Here is a 17,660-nt window from a genome sequence, read left to right on the forward strand (position 1 = left end):
TTTAGCTCCATGCCAGGAATGCTAGGTTGTATTACGGTCAAGGCATCCTGACAAGTGCCCACCTACGTCACATTACTCTTCCTCATTGGGAAAGAGGCGGTGTGCCCTTTCTAAAAACAACCCCTGCGGTGAAGGGGAGGCCTCCGTAATGTGTTAGCCTGAGTGTGCGCGGAGCTGACTGAACTATGACACCATATTTATAGTCCCAGTACATTCCCCGAGGTCCGAGCTCCTCTCCAGCTGCAGCAGGTGGGCTTCCTGCACACTGCCACAGGAGGACGGTGCGTATGGACTGTGGTCAGCCTCCCCACATTTCTCTAACATCTCCAACTAATTCAACAATCTACCAATTAAGGAGAATCAAATTAAATCTACTACTACTGTTCACTAACCAAAACCATCCTTCTTTGTGTACATGGAAAATTGTAGGAGGGCAGAAACATTCAAAGATTTTTTTCTCATAAAGAACAGGGCACTATACCAAATATATATATATAACTATACATTTGAATTAACTGTGGGGAAAATAATAATAATAAACTTTATTTTATATAGCGCCTTTAAAGGTGGCTTCTCAACATGCTTTACAGAATGACAACAACAATAAATAAAAAGAATAAAAGATAAAACACAATTGCAATACACAGAAGAGACCGTGGATGGTGGTACTAAGAAAAGCAGAGGGGAGAAGAATGGAACCAGTTAAGTAAAGGTTTTTCTAAAGAAGAGGGTTTTGAGTCTGGATTTGAAGGAGTTTAGAGAAGGTGACTCTCTGATATCCTTGGGCAGAGAGTTCCAGAGCTTGGGGGCATAACAGGAGAAGCCCCTGTCACCCATACAATGCAGACAGGCTTGGAGGACAGTAAGACCAGAAATAGAAGAGCAAAGGTTGCGAGGTGGGGAGTAGGGTGATAATAGTTCAGACAGGTACTGAGGTGCCAAGCCATGCAGAGCCTTATAGGTGAGCATGAGGATTTTAAAGTCCACACGGAATTTGACTGGAAGCCAGTGCAAGGACTCCAGGATAGGAGTAATGTGATCACTTGCACTAGACCTGGTCAGGATTCTGGCTGCTGAATTTTGGACATACTGCAGTTTGTTCAAAGTAGATTTAGATACCCCAGCGAGTAGAGCATTACAGTAGTCAATTCGAGAGAACACAAATGTGTTGATCAGCTTTTCATCTACAGTTAGTGATAGCACAGGGTGTAGTCTAGCGATATTTCTGAGGTGAAAAAAAGATGTTTTGACAATATGCTGCATATGTGGGTCAACTGTTAAGCCAGAATCTAATATAACCCCAAGGTTTTTCAATTTAGACTGAAGCTCAAGTACAGAACAATCTACAGATAGGGTTACAGGATTGGCTTTATTAAGTTGATGGGGGGTGCCAATAAGCATGACTTCAGTCTTGTCACAGTTAAGATGAAGGAAATTTTGAGTCATCCAAGTTTTTATGTCAGAGATGCAATTAGATAGAATAGAGACAGCCACATCAGTGTCAGGTTTGGTATGGATGGTATGGAAAATGACATTTTCCTCTCATTTGCAAAAACAGCAAAAATTTGTCATTTGTTTAAACAAATATTCAAGAACGGAATTTTAACTTCAGTATAGCCTTTAGAATCTGAATTCCAGTTCGTGCTGAGAGTTTGTTACATCATCAATCTAGCAAAAGAGAGACAAATACAGTTGCCTACAGTAATACAGTTGATTCATACAGTACATTACTGACACCAAAATAAAACTGCAACTGTATCTGACAATGCACTCCCTGAGTGGAAAACTAATGGTCGGTCATTAGTAGTCAGTAACTTTAAGTACAACAAACTAAGCCTACAGGAAATTAATCAGCTAACAGGCTCCTCTAGGGTAAGCATGGATGTCCTCAGGTGTATTGCAAAGCAAGATGGATTACCAGCTATCTGACATTTTAGATTTAATTTTATTTAACCATGTGTTTGACATACTGCTGTGATGGGGGGCAAATGATCCCTTTCAGATGCAAACACACAAAGTCATTTCTCCCACAGAAAGTCACAAGAAAATAAAAAACACCCAAAAAATCTCACCAATGAAACCCTTCTTTGCTAGCTCGATGGTGAATCTCCTGGTGATTTTCTCCAATTCATTATCCTGTTGATGAAAGGAATAAAAGTTAGATTTAATTTTCATATACACCAATTATAGGGAGCTCAGCATTGCAAGGCAATGTTCTGAAATGGGATACAACCGGTCTGGCAATCATGCCAAAAAAAGAAATCACTGCAAACTAGTGTATCCAATTTCATTTTTAGCATCCTAATCACTGAAGAGAAAAGTGTGACTCAGGAAACAAATGGCTCTCACATGGCTTAAATACTGAGCCAGCATTCTCCCAGACAGCCAGCTGAGAAAGGAACAGGATTGTTCCATATCTCCAATGCCAAGGGCTGATGGATCATCTGCAGGAAGCACATGTTCAATGTTTCAGCAGGCTGGCAACAGGAAGTGACAGGGCAGCCTGCTACTTACAGCAAGCAGAGCTGGTGCTGTTGTTATCTAATTATCTATGGAACACTCAACAAATAAAAGCCACATGTACACAAGGCAGCTTAGTGCTACTCTTGGGATCAATTTAAATCTTACAAGCATGTGGATACATGTTGCATCTTAATGATTATGGATCTCTTAAGTCAAAAGTCTACAGGTTATGAATTAGATACAGAAATACATGATTGCTGACTACAACAAAGATGTACTGCAATGGATAATACAGGAGAAGCTTGTTCCCCTCAGAACAACGTGCTAAATTTCAGTTAAATTTAATGAAAGCCCACACGTTCCTTGCAAGGCCATTCACAATATTACGAGTAAGAGGTCATTCACCTCAGCTTGTCTGGTTGTTGCTGGTCATTAAATCACACCAGAAACTCATCCAGTGGTTTTTTAGAGGATCCCAAAGAGAGCAAAAACTTCAACAGTAGGTTGGCTAGCAGCGCCCCTGATACCCACGAATGTGCTCACTCAAGCTCCACTAATGCCCTTAGGCCTTTGCTCTGCCAGTTTCTGCTTCCCATTGTCAACCACTTCCTTGAAAATACTCGCTGTCTTTTCAAACTCGTCATACAGCAGCTAAACTACACACTGAAGATGGCTCTGCAAAATTAAGAAGTTCTGCTTCATCAATAGAATAGATTCCTGAGCTGAGTAAAAGCAGGATAAATGTCTTGGTGCAATAAAGGTACAGCATTACGTTTCTAGTTCATAGTGTTGTGATAAACACTGCTGCAAGTGAGGTCGGCAGTGGTCTCTCCCCTTGAAAGACTGCCGTTTCATCCAGTTCCTCTTAACAGCTTGCTACTCATCGGGTGCTAGAAACCTCCTCTGGGCATTTACAAACCATTCTCCCCTAGTACACTGGCTCACAGAACAGTGCTATTTTAAGACACCGGTTGAGAGGAAAACCTGGCATGGCAACCAAGCTTCAGTATTGGGGTCAGCAAAAAGTGGAAGAAAAAATCTTCTCAAAACCAAAATGACTCCAGCGGATACAGCTTTATTTGAATAGCAGCAATATTCCAAAATTATCAAGATGGGATTTTGAAAAAGCATATCTTATGTATAAATGAGTCACGAGGGAAAGGGTCTGCTGTTTGCACATTGTACCTACATCCAAGTACAAAGCGTGCTTTACAGAATAGCTGAGCACCTGGATATTTGCTCAGCAACATGAGAGACTCATGATGGACAACGTCTGAAAACTTTGAAGAAAGTTAAGATGATTTGGCACTACATTACAAACACCAGCAGACTTTGCACTGGGAAGGAGTAAAGAAAAACATAAAATAAAAAATGTTCGTTGCCATTCCACCACCCTCAATGTTGTAGCACTTACCGAGTAATTCTTTGGGTTAATTTTCACTCCTGCTTTGGCTCCTCCAAATGGTACATCTGCAAGAATGAGCAAACATGAGCAACACGGACACAATCAAACCAAGAGCCTGCTGAATACCATCGCGTGTGAATCCACTCGATTGCAGAGCACCATGACAGACTGGGTATAATGGGGTCAGACATAAGGATAGTGTCCTCACTCTGGCCAGAGGGATTCAGTGCTGGAGCATTTGAATTAATATCTGGACACTCAACATACAGCAGGTGAGTAAATACAGTTTAAATAAACCATGACACTGTGTTCTAATATATCTGGAAGGATTAACTTTCTGGGTTTCTCTGGTTACGTTTTGCGATACCTGGTTTTAAGATACACAGAACAAAGGTAAACATTAAGATTTTTTTAAATCGATATACTATTTATTATACTGTAAGATTTTTGCCTTAAATAGAGGTTACGGTTCACAACGCGGAGTCAACGTTAGAAAAACTCGATTGTGGTTCTGACCAGGAAGGCTGCTTCAGCAAGTGACCGTGGTCTTTCTAGGGATTTGAGCTGCGGCTCTACCCTTGTGCTGACCACACTGCAGTTCTGCTGGGCTGCACAGCTTGAGCACCATGCAGAGCACTAACCTGGGCAGACAAATACTCACCCACCACAGCGCACTTGTATGTCATCAAGGAGGCCAGGGCCTTCACCTCGTCGACAGACACCTCTGTGCTGTACCGGATACCTGAAGAACAGGACAGAAAGGCCATGAGAAACACCGAGGCTTTTTGTACACAGGAGGAGGATCAGTCATGCCCACAACCAGGCTGTAGCTTCACAGAGCAATGCTGCGCATTTACGGTGCATTTTTATGGAATGCTTTTTTTGTTTTTATGGAATGCAGAGGAATTCAAAGAAGTAAAACTTAAAATGTCTTAAACCACATTCTTCAGTCACCTGTAATTCTGGGTAACAGAAGCCATCTACACACATCCCTATAACAAGGTTCATACTACACTTTTTAGTTTCAATCTCATGCCCAAGACTTATTACCATGCACTAGTGTAGAAGCCCTTAAGCTGTCCAAGTTAAAACCATTTGGTAGCACAGCTAAAATGCTCACATGTAATACAGTGTGCTAGAAACATTGCTAAATTACAAGAGCGCGCACTAAGGAGAGAACTACACTGCAGCTCCTGTATTGTTGAGAGTTGGCGCTCACGCTGTACAATCCATTTCAACTGCACTGCAGCACAACGGGAAGCTGCTGAAGCACTGCTGACAGCTTCGGAGACAACAGGCAGCAAGCTGCAGAGGAACACTGCAACATAAGCACCGATTTCGAATTACAAAGGATAACTGAGTGGCAAAATGGGTTTGCCAAATTATCACCATAGAAACCACAGCAGCAGCAACAGCACTTCCACCACGGAACATGGTCTTGGAATTCAGTTGTAGTCAAGTTGTGAACAATGATCAAGTGGCATGATCATGCAAATCAGCCACATCACTATACAGCTCTTTGGTCCAGTGTGCAATTCCAGCAAGGAGCACCATCTGTGTGGAGTGTGCATGTTCTCCTTCCGTTCCATGAATTTCCACCCACCTTCCAAAGATATGCTGCTTGGAATCTCTATATTAAAGACACAGGTGTGCAGAGTAATACACTGTCATTCCATCCAAGCTGTCCTGCCTTGTGCCTATTGCTTGGGACAAGTTCCACGGTACCCCAACCTTTACCAGGAATAAGCCGCCGTACCGAGAATGGATGGATATTTCATTTCAAAGAAAAAAACTGAAAATGTAAGCAAACGTAATCTGAAATCTCCAGGATGCAGACTCTGTGAATTATTATCTATCATTGTATGACTGCATGACATTTACAAAACATTCTCCCCAGTACACTGGCCCACAGAACAGAATGCTATTTTAAGACACTGGTTGGAGGAAAACGTGGTTCAATATAGAACAGCCCTGGATTGCTAGGATAAAACATTTAACTACAGCACTAGTTTCATATCCTCAATCTTTAAATACTGCAATATGTCCAAACTCAAAATATTCTATAGCTTTAATCAAGAAGGTTGAGTTTTAGGCTATTTGCAAATCAATGTTAGGGTATTATTTAAAAGTAAACTCATTTCCCAAGCCATTCATTCCCATTGTTCCATTCTCAACCCTAAACAATTCTTTGGGAGGGCTGTGATAGAAAATGAATATACTGCCTGTACATCAGTTTGGAACCAGGCAAGGAGGTACTGGACTGTACTGTCAATATCCAGTGCATCTGCAAGTGGAACAGAATTAATTTGCATTGAAAAGAAGTGACTTTTGCATCACGGAGACCCTGATCCCAAGAGGCAGCATGTTCACACCCCCATCCCTCGTCTGGCACATTGTTCTTACAGTATGTCACGAAACTTAATAAACGTGCCTCCAGCTGAAACACAGCACAGGCCCATTAAACAATGATTTCAATTAAACACTTTTTTTGTCTAAATTAGTTTTGATCATTACAGAAAACAACCCTGCAGTGCCCAGCTCCTGCTGCCATGTCAGTCCACACAGCAGTCCGACAATGAGAAAGTCAGTGCCTAGAAGATGGAGAGAGAGATTCAGAACAGCTTGATGACTACTACTGAGTCAATACCAGGAGACTTCAGACCTAATCAGAGACTGCACAGCTTGCAAATGTCAGCATTTCTGCTGACAGTGCAATAACCTACACAGAACAGCAATGGCCATCTAGTTAAAACTGCATGGCTACAGGAAGTAACGAGTGACAATACATGAGAAAGCACTTTCACTTCAGCATTTCACTGTGACCTGCCCAATGGTCTATGCAGTCAATTTATTGATTAGCCCTAATGCACAGCTTGGTTTAAAAGGGTTCTCTGCACGTTTCTTGTGATAAATGATGGAAAGAGATAGAAATACATCCTGTGAAACCTGTGAGAGGAAGTAATTGTCAGCAGCAAAAGCTATTGGGCTATTTCAACAAACTCAAAAATTCTTGGAGGACATTAATAGTGAAATATATCTTCTACATACAGCATCCTTTTGTTCTGATTCTAATATTACAAACTCATCATACTAAACTAAGATGTACAAAAAAGCAATTATTTGGTTGTAGCCTCCCACTCACTGCAACTGCCCTGGGACTGCATTGCACAGTTTCTGCATGTGCTGTTGCTGATCCCACAAATCAGTAGCAGCTGCAGCCCTGAGAGGAGAGGCCCTGCTCAGCACGAGTGAGCCCGAGTCCTGGCACTGCGACTCGCTCTCTGCTGTTCACTCCGCCTCATGCTGCTGCGCACAGGGAGAGGCCCTGGGCGTGGCACTGAACTGCACACTTTTCTGGAAAGTCTACTGTCGCTCTTTGGAAAAAGAAAGCTGCAGAGCGACCAGATACCCTAGACACCAATACAATAAACCCTTTAATGCTTTTCACTCTTCTTTTAGTTAAACTGCTCTAAGGAAAAGACAGTCCATTAAGCCGGGATTTCAATTTAAAACTATTGACAAAAAACATTACAAATTGAGTAAGAAGAAGAAAAAAAATCAACCAGTTCTGCCCCTCACCACAGTATCTGGTTTTTGGATTCTTGAGTCTGCATGAAACAAGCGACTGGTGCATTAACCCATACTGTCCAGATCACAAACCCCCTTCAGTGTGGGTGTGAACAAGCCCACCTCTACGGCTTCTAGATTTTTATATTTAATTATAGTTAATTCAATATTTAATATTGGATGGTACTCTGTACCACCCACTTCGGAGAGATTTGAGAGACCTATCATATGAATTTGTATGTAAAAGCCCTAGGCAGTGGACATGAAGAAACTAATGGGCCACAGGTGATGTGTGTGCTCCTGGGAGATGTCCTGCTTGTCAAATACAGGCTGACCCCAGAGACTAGTGTGAGAGAAATGAGATAACCACAGGAGTCATAGGTTATACTGGGGAAGCTACTGTAATTGACCACCTCTGACACTGGTCTAATCATGATGTAATTGCGATCCTTGTCCCTAGAGCAGCAGTGGCCCTGTGGCTAAGTATCCAGCGGCCAGCAGAGGAATCCTACTCCGTTGGGCCCCTGAGCAAGGCCCTTAACCCCATCTGCTCCAGGGGCGCCATATAAATGGCTGACCCTGCACTCTGACCCCAAGCTTCTCTCCCTGTCTGTGTGTCTCATGGAGAGCAAGTTGGGCTATCCGAAAAGACAAATTCCTAATACAAGAAATTGTATGTGGCTAATAAAGTGATCTTATCTTATCTCACTGTAGCTCAGAGAGGTTGAGCCAGAGGGACACAGAAAATCAGCCTTCTAAACAACAGGCCAAGCACTACCCAAACATCAAAATCGCTTCTCTCCATTTCAAAACATACAACACTCAGACATTCAGATTATCGAGAAAATGCGTACAGCATTCTATAGTACTAACATGCTTCTGTAAACGACGGACCCTCTCTCACAAGATTGCACATACGTGCTTCAGTAACATCCACACAGGCTTGAGTTCAACTCTCTGTTAATGGGAAGATTCCTCTCATTTTGGTTTGAAATTCAGTTTCACTTCTGTCAACATGAGAAACCACATCATGTTTCGTATAGTCTTTTTACTGGAGTCTCCGAAGGAACAAAGCTTTGCGCAATGGAGAAAAATAAACTGACACATCTTTGAAATGAATGATGATACAGTTCCTTCCCTCTATAGTATTCTGGCAATGGCTGTCTTAGATGTAATACTGTAGCCATATAGACTTTGAAACACACCAGTGAGGAACCAGTGCCTCCCAAAAATTTAAGTAACTTGTTTTAATGAGTGTCTGTGTGCACCTAGTGTACTACAAAAATAAATGCAGGAATTGTCTACTTTGCTAACAGAACTCTACCACCCAGGCCATGAGCATCAGCCTGTACCAGTGGTGCAAATATCATGCTCCTGGAATACAAGAGACTGTGCCAGACCCTGCATCACAAGACCAGTCTCACAGATACTGTACTACTGCACTTGTATTATCTCAAAGCTGCTTATTTTACTATGGCAAAGCTCTGCATCTAGCCTGTCAGTTTAGGACATTGCCTTAAACCTGACAGTATATCTAGTTGCCATTCTCGGGTGCTAATGCTAGAGCACCAATAGCTTTATTTGATCAATTTGGTTCACCCTGTTACATCTCTCTATAAAGGAGGTTTTACTTTTTGTATTGTAGTATGGACTAGCAAATGGACAGTATGGATTTAAACATAACATCCACTGATATAAAGTCTATGCTTTTGCTATAGGTCCTAACATACCTTGTTCATTGCTTCCCCACACTATCTAGATAGAACAAGAGTCTCAGTCTCCATTCCTGGATGGCCTGGCTTCTTCTGGTTTTGTCTCAACCTGGGTAATTAATTAACTAGGTTAAGTTTCCATGTTTGAACGTACATAGGATTATTCTTAAGGTCATTAATATTTCATATTTTATTTGAAACCTAAATGCTGACACTGAAGACTTCTAAGGGTAAGATAAGTCACAGTTAAAGTCAGCAAAAGCTAAAGAAAAAACTTAACATGTGATTGCATAAGATTTCAGACCCATGAACTCGATATTTAAAAGTACCTTTGGCAGCAATTTCAGCCCCTGTCATTCTGGGTAAATCTCTACAAACTTTGGACACTAGTTTGGTACAATTTTTGGTGCACAAGAGGGAAGCAAGTTTGCATCTAAGATTTGTCTTTACTCAGTCTAAAATCCCATCAGTCTTGAGAAGCTTGCTAGTCCCTGCTGATGACAAGCAGAACTATATCATAATGCTGCCGCTCCATGCTTGGCAATAGGGATGATCTTGACTGGGTAAGGTGTTGTGTTGTGTGTTCTAGAAGTAACATTTTGAATTTGGATAAAAAAGATCCAATTTTACATCCATTCCTTGGATAGACTCTGCCTCCCCTGTGACCCTGAATTGGAAAAAGTGGTTAGAAAAGTGATGGATGTTCCAGTTTTGTCTTGGCTGACCCCAAAACAAATTTTAACAGTTTTGCAGTATTACAAAATTATTTATCTATAAATTCTTTGCAGCAAAACTCCATGGAGGATTTGAAATGTTTTTTGTGATGGCTTCTTTCTTGCTGCTCTGCCAGGTTTGACTCATTTTTACCCATCTTAGCCACTGAACTCTGTAACTCTTTTAATGCTGCTGTTTGCCTCACAGTGTGTCCTGTATCAATGCTGAAATACAGTAGTTCAAGTAGGTAGCTGTGTCAACATGCGTAGGCTGCAAATTAACAAATATAATTAAATATACAGCATTTTTACAGGAACAAGTAAAGGTTTATTCCATGCTGAAAAGAGAAGAAAAGAAACAACGTTTCAACTCACTCCCAAAGAAGGCTCCACAGCCAAAATGTTGTGTTTTTCTTCTGTTTTCATCGTGACTTTTAGATTTTTTTTATATTATCTGCTTCTTTCTTTTTATGTTTTGCTTTGAATGTGTGGGACAGATTCTCTCTATAACAAATAATAATTGCTACTCGAAACTATGACGTCTGCAATCAAGTAGGTATAAAATACAATCTAACTGTCTAACAACAGTAATGTTGTAGAATGACTTGGTTTGGTTTTGTGGCCCTTTCTTGTGGATGGATGCTACAGTACAGCTACAGCTACAATTCTAAAAGGATTGTGTTCCTGTGCCCGAAGGCTCATTTTGATGTGCAGTGCTACTCCCCCCTCTGTTCCATGTTTCCTCTCGCTCCAGATTGCTGTGTGTCCACTAGTGCTGAACTTTACCAGCGCTCTCCATCAGTCCTGGTTCTGAGGGTCCAGTTCCATCATCATCATCAAGCTAATTTTGTATTTTACACAACTCTTGCTCTTTATGCCCACTAATCCTGGTATTTAGGCCCAAGTACTTAATTCCCTGGTCCTTTCCCAATTCACTTCACTCTAGTTCTGTTTTCCACTCTACTCCCTGTGCACGTCCCTTTGGAGTCAAGCCGACGGCTACCCTTCTCACTTAGATGCAAATCCCTGAGCCTCTGCACAGAAGAGTTGCCAGAGGCAGGAAAATGTGAAACCTGTTTCCACACACCATATCCTCAGCCATGTCCATTTGTAGTTATGTACCTTTGCGTGGTACAATCAGGATTCCTTACAAAACCACAGATTTAGTCCAGTTCTTCAGTTTGTCTCCAAGGCCTCTGAATGTTTCACATTGGCATGCAATGCCAACTTGCCAAATGTTATTTCTCAGATACATAGACACCTGTGAAGGCCTATGGTACCTTTCAACACATCACAGCTAACTCCCAGTCACAGTATTCAGTTCCTTCTCAGTGCAATTCTAAACAGTTCAACCTTAACCTGAAAAAGAACAACAGCTGATGGAAGGTAGAAATAAAAGTTTGTTTTATACAGTTTTTACAGTAGAAATGAAGAATTTCCATTAATTTGCTTGAAATACATCTAAAACTTGTGAAAAGCAGTGTTTACTTCTGCAGATGTGGATCTTCTTAAGCATGTCATACACTACAAAACAAAACAAGAATGCTAGCATTCTCGATGTGCACAACAGGCTTTTTCAATAGCTCCTCAGTGTCTCCAGAAAATGTAAGTCGATGCCTCAGCTTTGTTATAGAGTTCAGACAGTTGTTCCAAAAATGACAGAACACTCGAAACAGATGAAAAGGCTAAACCCTTCTCTCTCCCTCAAAATCTGTGGAAACCCCAGGCCATCGTCCTCCTATACAGCAACACCACAATGGGTATGGGAGCATTTTCCAGGCACCTTCCTGCCTGCTGCAGCAACTTGGGCTTGGAGCTTGAAGAACACGGCACCCTTCCAGCTGAGTGGGTCAGTTCTTCCTGAAAAGTACACTGGCCTCCTGTAGTGTAACGACCACACAGGCCTGTCCCCATTACAACTAATACAATATCAAGGTATAAACAGGAGTCTTATGCAGCAACAATACAATAACATACAGTCCATCTCATCAAGGTGCATTCATATGTGTAACAAAGTAGATGCATTACCTACTAAAACCATTCATCTCCCGAACTTTAATAAGAGCTAATTTCTTCATAAAGTTAATAAGTCAGAACATTTCCTGCTTTTCTATTCTGCAGCCCAACCCACACCCACACTTCCCAGGAAATGGGCACACACCCCACTGTACTAAAACACAAAAGGACTGAGGTTCACGTCCTGGAAAGCGGGGTTGTACATTTTTGTGCCTGTGGCTGGCTAACGTGACACCCCCCACTTTCTGTCAGTGGGATCTTTTTTCTAAAACTGTAAAGGCAAAAGATCAGAATTCCTGGACGCCAATTACAGGAAAGTCTTGTAACAGGAAACCCCGAGAGGTGCCACATCTTCAGCGTCACCTGGCCCGAGTCAGAAAAACATCAAACGCAACCATTCAGTGACAGGTGAAAAACCTCACTTCTAAATGCTCCTACGTTTTAAGTGAACTGAAAACACTCTGGATCTGGGCTGAAAATAGACACGGATATTCTGCCTGCAGCTCCCTCCCCCTCCTATCCCAACAACTTCAGCCAGCCTGTTTATTGGGGAATCGCCATGACAACAGCAAACTTGCACCGCTATCCCGTCACCCAGGCGTGCCAGCTTCAAGGAGGGAGCGGGGGGCTCCCAGCAGGGAGCTATTTCGGGTCTACACGAATCAGTACCACGGCTACACTCAGCCCCCCTGCCTTCCATATACGGGAGACGTGCTCGCTTCTAAACCAAAATGCATACACCCCTCCGACAAATCGGAGCTTTATTTTACGTTTGAATGAACCACTTAACCACAACAGGCCTATATGCCTTTGAAGGCAGAGCGTCGTGGTGCTATTACTGATGTCTGTAAAATCAGACTGCTGTGTTTTCGTTAAGCTCCGTGTCCGAGCCTCTCCCTCGCGGAGTCCCGCTGGCCGGGAGGGAGCGCTGCTGCAGCAAACCCGCAGCCGCCGCCGCCGCGATCTGCGCGCAGCGCCAGCGCACCCCGCTCTGCCCGCCTTCTTACCTCCTTTACAGGGGGTCCTGTGCTGGCTGTGCTGGGCCCGGTAGCCCTCGATCACCTCCCACTCGCCGTTATCTCGCTTGATGGGGAACGACACGCTCAGGACGTGGTTGCAAGGCTTGATGATCTTGAGAATTCCCCGGACCCGGTGCCGCTTCTGCTCCGGCGTCTCCCTGTTCTTCAAGTCCTCTACCAGCTTGTCCTCCACAATGCTGGCGCCGCGATCGAAGAAGCCCTCAACCATTCTGAAAAAGTTGGGGTCGTCCTCCTTCTCCTCAACGGCTTCACTGTAGTGACGGACCCGCATCAGGGAGGCGGAAGCCGGTAAAGCAGACTCGACACATCCCGAGGCCAAAGCGCTACCAGCTCCGCGAGAGAGCAGCTCGCCCAAATACCTGTACATTTTTAAGGATGAGGTAAGAGGTTTACTCTTCTGTATTTTAAAAAAGAAAAGCTAAGGGGGACACTTAAAAAAAAACTAAAGGAGACAACGGAACCTCCTTTGTCTGTCCCGTCCTGCCTCTCACTGACAGCCCTCATGCCATCCCCCTCGCTTTAAAAGGCAGCGCGAGACCAGCCGCTCCTCGCACGCGGAAGGGAGGGGTGTGATGGGGAGCGCGGCTCAGGCCACAGTAAAACCTGTGCGCGCTCCCGTCGTCTTTTGTAAAAAACACACAAGTGAGCTAACAATGAACGTGGCCGAGGTTCAGATTCACAGGAAAAAAAACAATCTTTTAATCTCCAAAAATAATGATGGGGGTGATTTTCAAGGGGTTATTTTAAAAATTGGAATAATCTTAAAATGTATACAGAAAGTAAACATTGTTAATACATTAATTACTGCTTATCTATTTCAACATCTGTATTAACTCTTCAGTGCAAACTTCTGAGCTAACTCCGCATTGCTAGTTCAACAACTAGTGAAGTCCTAAGACTCAGGTATCTTCAGCAGCTTACTCTGCATACATGTTATCATGACATGCTTCTGTAGAGGTATAAATACTTTCAGTAAATAAAAAAAAAACAATTTACCTATGCTAGCACCCATTTCAATGTTTTCAAGCAAGTGGAGTTGTTTGATACAGAAGTGACATCACTGGATTCTCCAGTAGCAGGTGACCCAGTCTGTCCATGTGGCAGGTATTCTGCTGTTCAGGGAGTGACTGGTTTCTGTTCTGCAGCTTTTCCAGAGTGCAGGTCGTTGACCCTGAGACAATCACATTCACTCTGACTCTTGACCTTGCCTAGGGCCTGGACTGCACAAGTCCTGAATGATGTCTTGGCATCCCTGTGGCATTGAACTTGAACTTGAACTTGAACTTTATTGCCATATGTAACCAGTACATGTACTGGTAGAATGGAATTCTTACTTACAGAAAGTCTCTCGATTGTAAAACAAGTGTAAAAACACAAAGTGCAGACAGTGCATCAAGACAATATACAAACAAACAGTAGACAATGTGCAAGTAAACAAGTAAACAGTTTGAATGTAAACAATACAGACGTGTAAACAATGACTGGAGATGTGCAATAAATAAATTGGAAATTATAAGGAGGTAGAGGGTGTACAGTAGGTGTGGTCTGAGGGGCATGGCTAAATGTGTTCGCCAATCTCACTGCTTGTGGATAGAAGCTATTGAAGAATCTAGTGGTCAGTGTCCGTATGCTCTTGTATCTTTTGCCTGAGGGCAGCGGGGTGAAGACCTCATGGCCGGGGTGGTGACTGTCTTCTGTGATGGCCAGAATTCTACCACGGAAGTGGTCCTCATAGAGCTGTTTAATCTCGGTGAGACCACAGCCAATGATCTTCTGGATCATATTAACCATTCTCTGCAGTGCCTTTTTTTCTCGAGAAGAGATGTTGCCGTACCACACGGTGATCCCGTTGGTGAGGACGCTCTCAATGGTGCAGTGGTAGAAGTTCGCCAACACAGGTACTGGCATCTCCCATCGCTTGAGGCATCTCAAGAAATAAAGAAGCTGCTGAGCCTTCTTCAAGATAGAGTCAGTGTTTACAGTCCAGGTTAGATCTCTAGAGATGTGAATTCCTAAAAACCTAAAGCTGGTGACTGTTTCCACTTCCGTTCCATTAATACTGAGTGGGCTGTGAGTGTGTGGCCTATGTCTCCGAAGGTCCACTATTAACTCTTTCATTTTATTTACGTTCAAGTCCAGGTTATTGCTATGACACCACCTAAGCAGCTGTACGACTTCATCCCTGTAAGTGGACTCGTCATCATCACTGATCAGTCCTATTATAGTGGTGTCATCCGCAAACTTAATGATACGGTTGTTGCTGTGTGTCTTGCTGTGCAGTCGTGAGTGAACAGGGAGTACAACCTTGGACTCAGACAGCAGCCTTGTGGGGTTCCAGTGCTCAGGGTGAGTGGTGTTTTATTAAGTTTATTAAGTTTTATTTCCTATCCGCACTACCTCGATTAGGAAGTCCAGCAGCCAGCTGCAGACAGAGTTGCACAGACCTAAACCCCTGAGCTTTGTCACCAGTTGACTGGGTATGATGGAATTGAATGCTGAACTGTAGTCCACAAACAGCATTCTCACATACTGTATGAGTTCTTAGTGTCCAGGTGTTCCAAGGCTGTATTGCTGTCAGTTCGAAATCTGAATTGAGGATAGTGAACACCACAAGCCTGCCACTGGTGAGGCCAAGGTGTCCATTGGACAGGGTGTGGCCTGTGAGAGCAACAGGTCCTACAGGCTACAAAAAGACAGTGCAGGATGATCTGTGCTAAATTAATGAGTCAAGCCCTTCTTACGGCAACCGCTTAAGAAAATTAAGAACATAAAGGCTACAGGTGAGAGGAGGCCATTTGGCCCATCCAGACTGTTGCTGTTAGTAGTTATTTGATCTTTGAAGGAAGCCAGAGTATAGGCTTCAACGACTTGGCTGCGCAGCTTGTTCCATACTTCCACTACCCTTTGTGTAAAGAAGTGCCTCATGTTCTCAGTTTTAAATGAGATCCACATAGTTTCCATTCTCCACAGAATAGCTGTCAGAGAGCTGTGCTCCACAGTTTCTTCTGGTGGGTTTTTCTCAGCTCTCACAGTGTTCTGCTGTCTCCACCACTTCATGACTATCGACAGTTGTTTCTTTGTTGGATCGTTTTAATGGGCAAGACCGTGGCCAGCAGCCATATCACTCTGTAGCTCACAACTGGTAACCCACTGAAGCTAAACAGGTGTGAGCCTGTTCAGTACCTGGATGGGAGACCTCCTGGGTAAACTAAGGTTGCTGCTGGATGAGGTGTTAGTGGGGCCAGCAGGGGGCACTCACCCTGCGGTCCATGTCGGTTCTAATGCCCCAGTATAGTGACGGGGACACTATACTGTAAACAGGTGCCGTCCTTTGGATGAGACATAAAACCGTGGTCCTGACTCTCTGTGGTCATTAAAAATCCCAGGACGTTTCTCGAAAAGACTAGGGGTGTAACCCTGGTGTCCTGGCCAAATTTCCCATTGGCCCTTACCAATCACGGCCTCCTAATAATCCCCATCTATGAATTGGCTTCATCACTCTGTTCTCCTCCCCACTGATAGCTGATGTGTGGTGAGTGTACTGGCGCACTATGGCTGCCGTCACATCATCCCGGTGGATGCTGCACATTGGCGGTGGTGGAGGGGAGTCCCCGTAACCTGTAAAGTGCTTTGAGTGGGGTGTCCAGATTCATTATAATTATTATTATTATTATATGACAGGTGTTAAAATATAACATTGATCGTTGGCTTTAGACCAAGCGTTGCTTGTTAGGATTCTGAGATACAGTATTATGAAAATGAATTCACGAAAACTGTATAGTTTGTGTTACGTTTCCTGTCGGTTTAATAAAACGTTAGCATTAGTGCCATCACTTGGCGAAAACTGTACTGCTCGCAGACGCGCGCGCGCCGCCAGTTGTTGATTTTCGGCGCCCCCGTGCACGCGCCTCCTCATACGGGGAGGCTTGTGGAGGGTGTGCACAGGGCGTGTGGAATGACGTCAGCCTCGAGGGGAAAGAAAATCGCAAGTCTGGAGTTACAACCGGGTGACGGAGAGGCCTGACCTCAAATGGAGCAAATGGAGTTTAAACCATTTTAAAATGTGAAAACTATCTGGTATGTGACTGTTGCGACAGTGCGACCTTTGCCAGGAGTAAGCATCTAATGGTGTAGGATTTTACAAGTGGGGTGTGCGTCATAGACAACTGACCCTCTAAAACGTGCTTTCTATTATTATTGTTCTTTGCGGAAAGTTTATTTAGCAAATAGTTCAGAAAAACAGCAAACCAAGGGCTGTACACGTACATTTCAGCTATTTCAGTATAGTGGACCATACTATAGAGTGGTCTCCGTTATAGATAATGTGGAGAAATATCCTTCGTATTTCATTTAATTTATTTTATGCTTCCTTAAAAATCTCTTGCATGGAATTAAAATGTGCGCAATGGTTGGTATATTTTTATTTTTGAGAGCTCTTTCCTTCTGCTGTTAGGTAGCTAAGGATTAAATGCTATAAGCACTTGTGCATATGACAAATAAACAAGTGAACTAAGGCTGTCGTTACAGATCAAGGCATTTCCATAGACACGTCCAGAACACTGTCCAGAGTAGGCAGGCTCCTGTAACGCATGCGGTCGTGCACCAGTGCATGTTACAAGTCCTGCACAGGGCAGCAAGGTCAACTGGAAGCTGCTCAAAGCAAATGAACCATGAGACAGTTTCACGGTTGAATGGCAAGATAAAGGTGCTCTTGCAGATTTGGAAGGATCGGGGCATGTGCTTC

The 17,660-nt window shown here is 43.3% G+C and overlaps 1 protein-coding gene across 2 annotated transcripts in view; it reads right to left on the reverse strand.

Moving 5' to 3' along the window:
• Window positions 1-13,514, reverse strand: part of LOC148835142 (glutamate dehydrogenase, mitochondrial) — a 35,521-nt gene extending 22,007 nt beyond the window's left edge. Inside the window, exons 1-4 of one of the 2 annotated variants that reach the window (XR_016091072.1) lie at window positions 12,884-13,477; window positions 4,530-4,610; window positions 3,878-3,933; window positions 2,073-2,136 (exon numbers count right to left, since the gene is read on the reverse strand). Coding sequence is in view for 1 of the 2 variants with exons in the window: in XM_088916650.1 (XP_088772776.1) it covers window positions 2,073-2,136; window positions 3,878-3,933; window positions 4,530-4,610; window positions 12,884-13,283 (601 nt within the window). In the remaining variant the exon portion in view is untranslated. Of the gene's footprint in view, window positions 1-2,072; window positions 2,137-3,877; window positions 3,934-4,529; window positions 4,611-12,883 lie in introns of both variants that reach the window. The other variant, XM_088916650.1, reaches the window with a different exon arrangement.
• Between the last annotated feature and the right edge of the window lie 4,146 nt (window positions 13,515-17,660).

Source organism: Atractosteus spatula, chromosome 5, assembly GCF_055471065.1.
Source record: "Atractosteus spatula isolate fAtrSpa1 chromosome 5, fAtrSpa1.hap1, whole genome shotgun sequence".
NCBI classification, from domain to species: Eukaryota; Metazoa; Chordata; class Actinopteri; order Semionotiformes; family Lepisosteidae; genus Atractosteus; species Atractosteus spatula.